Source organism: Cebus imitator, unplaced genomic scaffold, assembly GCF_001604975.1.
Source record: "Cebus imitator isolate Cc_AM_T3 unplaced genomic scaffold, Cebus_imitator-1.0 Scaffold244, whole genome shotgun sequence".
Classification (NCBI taxonomy): Eukaryota; Metazoa; Chordata; class Mammalia; order Primates; family Cebidae; genus Cebus; species Cebus imitator.
The window spans coordinates 493,705-503,095 of record NW_016107559.1 but is presented as its reverse complement, the minus strand read 5'-3'; the positions used below and the strand labels follow the sequence as shown (position 1 = coordinate 503,095).

The window sequence follows — 9,391 nt, the reverse complement described above, 5'->3', positions numbered from 1 at the left end:
GCGATCTCGGCTCACCGCAACCTCCGCCTCCTGGGTTCAGGCAATTCTCCTGCCTCAGCCTCCCGAGTAGCTGGGATTACAGGCACGCGCCACCATGCCCAGATAATTTTTTGTATTTTTAGTAGAGACGGGGTTTCACCATGTTGACCAGGATGGTCTCGATCTCTTGAAATCGTGATCCACCCGCCTCGGCCTCCCAAAGTGCTGGGATTACAGGCTTGAGCCACCGCGCCCGGCCTCCCCTAAATCTTAAGCTATTTATTGCCTGCTGTTTAACTTAACTGAATATTATCTCATCTTTTATCACAATATACTTCAAGTTAATGTTGACTTATATCCACTAAAATATTTTAAGAACTTCATACCAGCCCTCCCCTTGGTGCTATGGTTTTATATATACATAGCTCATCTATGTATGTTATAAAGGCCACAACAGTATTTCCATTTTTCTTTAAATAGTCACATTTGTTTAAATAAATTAAAAGAAGACAGGGGAAAATACAGCCCACATATTTTCCAAGTGCTTTCATTCCTTTCTTTGGATCCAGATTACTTCTGGAGTCATTTATCTTCACCCTGAAGGAATTCTGTTAGCATTCCATATAAGTGCAGGTCTGCTAACAACAAATTCAGTATCTATTTATCTAGAAACGTTTTCATTTTGCCTTTACTTTGAAAGAAGAGTTTCACTGACTATAAAAGTACTGTTTGACAGAGATTTTCCCCATGACTTTAAATATGTCACTCCAATGTCTTTTAGTCTTTCCTGTGTATAAGAGAATCAAGTCACTAAGTGTATTCTTCCCGTTTGTGATGTTTAATTTTTCTCTTGCTTCCTTTCAGATTTTCTTTTTATCTGTCTTTCAGCAGTTTGATGATGATGTATCTAGGTATGGTTCTGTGTTTGCGAATGCTTATTCTACTGAAGGTTTGTTGAACTTCTTGGATCTGTTAATGTTTTTCACCAAACATGGAAAATTTTTTAGCAGTATTTCTTCAAATAATTTTTTCCACTTTTTTCTCTTCCTCTTCTCATCTTCTGGGATGCCTACTACATGTCTGCTAGAACGTCTGCTATTGTCCCACAGGTGTCTGAGGCTCTGCTCATTTCTAGTTGGACTTGACACCAAAAACACAGGCAACGAAGGCAAAAACAGACAAATGGAACTACACTAAAACTAAACACATCTGTGCATCAAAGAACACTTCCTTCAAGAAAAGCTGCAGGTTTTTGCTACCCATGCAAGAATGCCACCTGTTTTTACCTGTAAAGAAAAAGTACCTGTTTTTACCAGCTACAGTAGCAGCTTTTCATCAATGAATGCTTTCCTAGTTGTTGCCTACCTGGTCATTTTCTAACACCTTTAAACAGCGTTTTTTAATAATTTTATGCTGTTTTTTTTCTTGATTCTGTGGAAAAGAATTGCCTGACATCCTCACCCTGCTATTATCCCAGGACATATTAGTAAGGTGGAGCCAAAAAGGATTTTCTGACAAACTGGATGTGGATACAAAACACAGACAGTAGTCAAAGATGATCCTGAGGCTTTCCATTTGAGCAAGCAGAAGAATGGAGCTGTCCCTGAAGACTATGAGAAGAACAGACAAGCAGAGGAAGGTCTGGAATTCAGTTTCTGACATGTTACATTTGAGTTGTCTATTAAACATTCAAGTAGATACTGTCATGGAAGTTTTAGAGAATTACAGCTTTATTGGCTGGGAGAATGAATTAGATATTAATAAGGGTCCCTCAAAAGGTCAGTTTGCATGAATTCTACACCAGAAAGAAATGGTTCAGTAATATTTGTTATCAAAGTTCAGAGAAACAAAAGCTTACTGAAGCAGGCGATGAACAAAGAAAAAGGACTTAAAAGATAAAACTGAGATGGCCAGGCAAAAGGCACTATGCAAAGGGACAAAGAAAGAAAAGTAGAATAGAAGTGTAGGAGAGAGGAGAAAGGAAAATGAAAGACCATATCAATGAAACCTTTCTCTAATGAAAGAACTAGAACGGAAGATTGCACAGTAGCAGGTTTAGGCAAAATATGACAAAAACAAAACCTCTAAGGAAGTCTGCAGAGTATATGTAAGTGACTATATATAATTAATACCCAAAGAACAGATAGGAACCATACAGAGACTGAAACGGAAGTACTAGAAGAGGAGGTTTTTAGAAGCAAATGAGAAGACAGTTGGAGGGTGTACTGAAGCTGAGACTAAGAATAGGACTTCCAAGCGGAGATGCCACTTAAGAAATAATGCAATTCTTTAGCAAATTGGTTAATTAGATTATCTAACAATTATAGCTACTAACATGTCTCTATGAGACTAAAGGTATAAAAAAATTTGTATCCATGTTTCACATAAGCTTTAGCAGTTCCTTGAAGCAACATACCAAAATCTGGGCTGTGGAGTTCAACACAGTTCAGATAAAATAAAAATTGAAATGTACCATAAAAGTTGGGGGAAAAAACTTGTAAGACTTGATAACCCTTAAAAAAAATAGTGAGAGATATCACTATAAAGATAACATTTTAGGTGTGCTTTACAGAATAATTTTCATTGATGAGATTAAAATGGGAAGAGGAAATGTAAGCTGGAAGGACCTGGAAAGTGAGAAATCAAGGTGCTATACTATGTATCAGCAGAAGAATCAATGCGACAAGGAAAGAAGGTGCTAATTGGCAAATTCTGATCCTGTGAAGAGTACTAACTAGATTAGGATTCCTGACACCAGATCCTAATTCTCCTATTAATTTATTTTAAAAAAGTAGGTTGTTCTTCATTATCTCATTTTTTTCATTTGTATTTACTCCTAAGGGTTTTGATGATAAAATAAAAATGCATGTAAAAGAGGTCTGAAAAGGAAACACGCTAGGCAAATTCATGGCAAAATTAGTAACATACAAATCATAAATGCTTTAGCTATTGTACATACTTGTAAGTCAACATTTTCCATGCTGCTTCTATTAGCATCTTATCCAGACTACGATTCTAACAATTAAGGGTTTATTAATGAGAATAGTAATTGTTATACTCTACCTTTGCAGTCAGGAGTAGGGCTAAAAGAAGAGTTCCTATCACTAACAAAAATATGATGAAAATGCTAATTATTTTATCTAACATCTTCTCCAACCAGATGATCATCTGCATAAAAATGAAAAAGAGAATTACTTTAAAGTACTTTAAAAATATATACACTCAATTATCATAAAAACAAAACAGGATCTTCAGCATAGCAAAGCAAACTATGGCATAATAATTAAAGCAATAAAAGCTGTAAGCAACTTTAGAAACTTCACAGTACTCTTCACTGCTGTTGTTATACAGTTTATTACTGTCATAGCTAAGAAAAAGACAGTCAATTTCAACATAACCCATAACTATGTTCGAATTCTCAAACTGTAGGTTACCTATGTTTCAAATTGTAATTTATAACCTGGTAAGTATTCTAAACAAAATATTAACAATCTGTTAGCTGACCTAAAATCTCATGAAGCTGTACCAACAGTTTAGCAAATATACATGACTTTAGCAAAAGTATGCCTTTAATAATAAAGGCATAGCCTTAAAAATGCAAATAAAATTGGGGCAAATTAAAGGAGGAGCTGCATTCAAAATACTTTTTCCATTTGATATCATTATAATTACAAAGGCAGTAATTTTAAAAATCTAACGTTAAGGCAATGATAAATAACAAATTAAAAATAACAGTTGCCTGAGGAGTGAGGGGTTGCAAGGTGAATGCACAATCAAGGAAGGGCACAAAACAGGCTTCAGGTTAATTTGTTTTATTAATTGGGCAGTCGTTGGTAGATAAATGCATATTCTTTACATCTTTTTATGTTTCAAATGTTTCATAATACATAAAATGCTTTTTAAAATCTGATATTCTACTTGAAGTTTCTATTCTTCTGAAAACATAAGCTTTATGACACAATTAAATTGATACAAATATAAAAGTCAATGTAGTAGCTGTTCCTTAATCAATAATTAAAATTGTGCTTTCCCTAAATGCTGACATTCTGTCTTGCTATAACTTCCCTCATCTTTCACAACCACAAATAATCCTACATTTTAAACAACTTGTGTTTTCAGAATACATACTTGATTGCGAGAATGCCTGTCATGCAAAGCTACCACCTAACATTTCAAAACTGCTTTTAACTATATGAATAACTGCTGAAACACCACAGTGCACCCCTCAACCCCAGCATGAACAGCATTGCTAAATAAGTTATTCTTAATTATAATCTAAGTAAGTTATTCTTATTCTTAATTTAAATCTGATTTATGCTCTCCAAATGGTCAATTAACCAAAAATAAAGAATGTTGGTTAAAAAAACAACATGACTTCTGCAGCATTTACTTTCACTCAATGTTTATGAGCTTGTGCTCCCCTGCCCCCCTGCCTTATCTGTTTTTCATCAAGGACACTGTCACTAAGAGATGGATGCTAAAGTGAACTCAAAGATAAAGTTAATCTTTAATCTTGACAATTACAGCTGCAAACAGAAGAGTTAATTTTCAGTGCATGCTACCAAAGCATCAAACACAATGCAGAGACTAAAAAAAAAAAAAAGGAATAACAGGTTTCTAAGATATGGAAGGTCAGATGTCATATTTTGAGGTTAAATTCTAAAATCAGTGAAACTGAAAACTTTCACAATCAGAAACCAAATGAAAAACTAGCTCTTGAGGCAGCTTCCTGAGGAAAGACCTAGGTTTGTATCACTCCTCTTTATATCTCCAAAATCCTAAGTGCTTGGCACGTGGTAAGTATTCAATCACTATGCATTTGAATAACCAAGCATAAATAACTTCAGAATTAAGACTAGATTTGTATTCACAAATTACAATTTCTGAAAATAATGTTGGAGCCTCTATTTTTTTAATCAGAAAAGTCACATCCTGAAATATATTTTTAAATGTAAATAATACTCTATTTAGAAACATGTTTGAGTATTTTTAACATATAAAACATAGAATATTCAAAAATATATTATGTACATTGACATTATAATATCAAATTTTTAAGTTTTCAGTTAGGGTAAAATTTTTCTATCACAAGCCATAAAGGTTGAAAAGAATTCAGAGTCACCTAAATAAAAATGTACATCCAAGGGATGACAGTGAAGGTTGGATGTTTCACTGAAATTTAAAATCAACAAAATTAAGATGCTCAAAAAAGAAACTAAGAAGTTGTTGTTGTGTTCATCACATGTGGCCAGTTAAGTTAGCTGAGAACAGAACAAGAAGGGAGAAGGTAAGAGAGAGGAAAGAGTGGGAAGGAGAAACAGAGACTAAGACTTATTAAAGAATAAAAGGAAACAGAGAAGGTCAAGAAAAAAAAGTGTGGGCAGGGGGAGTTGGTACATAAAACTAAGGATCAAAAGAGGAAAAAAACCAAAGAGGATAAAAAACTTGGATGGAGGAAAAGAAGAACCAACTCCTTGAAAGACTGAATAGAACAAGACTCACAAAGAAACAGCAAAGAGAAACACAAAGAGGAAGCAATAAATGGAGAATGAGACCAAAAGCTAAAGGTGATATCTCACCAGGGTGATCCTGTCCCATGTTCTGCTTCAGGCAAAGGAAACAAAACCACCTGCCTTTACATGGAAATTGCACAAAGTCTGTAAATTTCCCCAATGTTTCTATGCTGAAAGACTGAGAAGTGACTTTAATTTTTAAGGCTTATTTTTCTAAAAGAGAAGAGAAATAATTTTAAAATGGCAATCTGAATGTTTCAAATGTGAATGAAGGGCATGCATTTTTTAAATTTAGAGATGTCAGTGCATTTATAGTTACACCAAAAGACACTCTAAAACTTCTACACTAACTGGCCTTATTTATCAAGCTATTAAGGAAGTATTCTACTACTGAGTTTTTCTTCTCTTACATTATTCTGGGCCTATAAATTTTCATTTTGCTTTGTTTTTAAACAAAATTCCACTTGGGTGCAAATAATCAATACTAAGAAATAAAACAAAGCCAGGCACAGTGGCTCACACATGCAATCCTAACACTTTGGGAGGCTGAGGAGGGCTGATCACTTGAGCTCAGGAGTTCAAGACCAGCCTGGGCAACATAGCAAAACCCCATCTCTACTAAAAATACAGAAACAACAACAACAAAAAACAGGCATGGTGATGCACACCTGTGGTCCCAGCTCCTTGGGAGGCTGAGGTGAGGGGACTGCTTTGGCCTGGGAGGTGGACGTTGTAGGGAGCTAGGATCACGTCACTGCACTCCAGCCTACAATCCGTTTTAAGTTAAAAATAAACATTACAGTATGTGGACAGAGCAAGATCCTGTCTCAGATTTTAAAAAAAGGCAAGAAAAGAAATAAAACAATTAACTCTTTTGAGAAATAGGTTACATTTCAATTAACCATGATGTGTGCTCTCTCACCCTCTCTTCTCTTGAATTGGCTTCCTAATTCACTCCACTTGAATATTTTACATAACAAAATTACCCAGTGCTGCAATTTTCTGACTTTGAGATGTAATGTAATAAAATAGTTCTCAGCTTATGAATTTCCTTTCTTAAAATACACCCACTCAAAATCTCAGAGTTACTCTAACTTTACACCAATACTTTATTATGTTACACGGAATCATCAAAGAAATGAAAAAAGTTACTTGATCATAGAGATACTTTAAAACTAACTCAATGATTCAGTTATGAATTAGGCTCATAAATTAGGTAATCTAATTCATTTAGTCCACCAAAGTTAAATCAAATTAAATCCAATGAATTTAGTTCTCCTTTCCCCCATCTCTTGAAGGCAATTTCATTTCAATATAACACAAATTGGAGAAAAGTGCAAAACCATCTACTTTGATAGCTTGAGCCCAGGAGTTCACAGTTGCAGTGAGCTACTATTGTGCCACTGCACTCCAGCCTGAGCAACAGAGCAAGACTCCATCTCTAAAAAACAATTAAAACAAATAAAAATTTTTTTAGAAACCACCTTCTTTGATCAAAATTTTAAAACATGACTTACATTTGTACATCATTTGCCAGGATTGAACTCACTTGCCCATACTAGTTTTATAGGGAATTGAGATATACACAGCCATGTGAGAGTGTGGGGGTGCTTATTTTACACAAGGTTTCTTTTCAACCAAAGTTCAAAACATTAGGCATTGTCTCCCCTCTCCTCCATTTCAACAGAAAAAAATAAAATCCTAATCCCATTCAAAAGTCTCATTTTGATCTATTTTCAAGAAGGCCTGATATAATATTTCTAAGGAACACTAACATATATAGTTTTATTATGTTTAAACACAACATATATAAATGATGTCATCGCTTGCTATCTGTCCTAGAGATTCATTGAAATTATTATTACTTTCTTTTTTTTTTAAAGAAACAGGGTCTTGCTGTCACCCAGGCTGGAATGCAACGTGCAATCACTGCTCACTACAACCTAGAATTCCTGAGCTCAAACAATCCTCCTGTCTTAGCCTACTGGGTAGTTAGGACTACAAGTGTGTGCCACCATGCCTGGTAATTTGATTCATTACAATTAATTCGAACATTACAATATGTGGACTATATGTCAAGGTTCAGCATTTCTAATATGTCTGGATTAGCCGTTATTAAATTTATTAAAAGTATACCTATTATAATTCCATGCCAATCATGTGAAGCATTTATCATAAACGCAACCTCATACCTTGGAGAAAACACAAAATTCGATGTCACAGGCGATGACTACAATCTGTTTTAAGTTAAAAATAAATCTTGAAATACTAGTTATTTAAAAAAAGATAATATATTAAATTATCAGCCAATGAAACCATACAAATATTTCACAGATTTGTCTTTTTAAAAACTTCCTGTGCCATTTATTTTAAAAAGTAGCAAATAGAGAGTTCTCTCTTACCCTTACAATAACCATTGCCTAATGTGCTTTCACACATCAAAGGAGACTAGAATATCAGGCTGAGCAACATTTACAGAACTTAAAGGAATGAAAATCATTTACAGTAGAGAAAAGGACTACGAGACAGAACTTCTTACAAACACTTGAGCAAGAAGATACCACCCATATCCTACACAGCCTTTGCTGAGTTTTCAGCAAATTATACTGTGATAGTATTCATGCTTCATGACCTTCCATAGCTTATAATTAAAACTTTGAAAACAGAAACTTAGTTTGACACCTGGACAGAAACACAAAGTGAGAAAGGCGATACAGGGGCTGTTACAGAATTCAATAGTAAAAATCAACATCTGGGTGTTCATTTACCTTCTTATTTAGCCAGTGCCAGAGCTTGAGGATAGGGGGTAAGGTGAGAAAGAGAAGATAAGAACAGTGGAATATCATTAGAGAATGCAATCATAGTATGAAAAGAAATGAAAAGGAAAGCATGAGAAGGAAACTGTCCCAGACAAAGGAAAAACTAGGGGTGGAAAAACTGTAATACATCAAAGTTTTAAAATCAAGAGAATGTAGTACTCCTTTAAGATATACAACGATTAGAAATGATGATAACCGCACCACTGTTGGGAATCCAACAACTAAAAATATATAAACCCCCCCCAGCATGCTCGTAGGCTTAGAGTCTTCACGCCTTTGCACTGCTCCATCTGCTTGCCCTTCTGGCCGTGTCTACCTAAGAAACTCCCGCCCGTGCTTCAAACTTACTCCAGTATCACTTCCTCTGCTCTCCTTCCCTTTCTCATGACCCTATCAACAGTGAGTCATTTCCTACTCAGTGCTGCCACTGTATCCCATACGCATTTTCATACACAAATTCCTAACACTTACACAGAGCTTACCATGTACCAGGCATTGATCTAGGGATTGTACATATATTACCTCATTTAATCCTTACCATCATTCTGAGGTAGGTGCTACTGTACCCATTTCACTAGTACAGAAACAAGGCCCAGAAAGGTTAAGGAATTTTATGGATTCATACTCCATGCTCTTTAACCACTAAGGCTCCAAATCTAACCACCATCTCTGAATATTTATAAATTGCTGTCTTTCCCCAGTATACAAGGCTTCTGTATCTGGTTTTCTATGACTCATCTGATTTTCTGTAGGACTTAATACAGTATCTGACATATGGGTATTACCACAAAAATATTCACTAAACTGAACCACTACCTAGCTACAAAATTTTAGGCAAATCACTTAACCTCTTTGGATTTCAATTTAGTCCTAATACAACGAGGGAATTAAATAATAATATCCAAATCATAAGATCCATTTCTCCCACTTTTATGAGGAAAAAATACTTACACAAGCCTTATTTAAAGTAAACCCATCTTATCCTAATGTAAATCATAATTCTAAACATTAAACCTTTCATCATAGCTATTAAATGGGTTATCAACAATTACAATATAAACACCATGGAATGGAAGATTT

General features: G+C 34.9%; 1 protein-coding gene across 4 annotated transcripts in view; it reads right to left on the bottom strand.

The window, feature by feature from the left end:
• TMEM245 (transmembrane protein 245) overlaps nucleotides 1-9,391 on the bottom strand; it is a 105,083-nt gene that overhangs the window by 63,885 nt on the left and 31,807 nt on the right. For 3 of the 4 annotated variants that reach the window (XM_017498556.1, XM_017498557.1, XM_017498559.1), the window contains 2 exons: nucleotides 8,261-8,284; nucleotides 3,043-3,147 (listed from right to left, as the gene is read on the bottom strand). In XM_017498556.1, the coding sequence (XP_017354045.1) occupies nucleotides 3,043-3,147; nucleotides 8,261-8,284 (129 nt within the window). The remainder of the gene's footprint in view (nucleotides 1-3,042; nucleotides 3,148-8,260; nucleotides 8,285-9,391) is intronic. The other variant, XM_017498558.1, reaches the window with a different exon arrangement.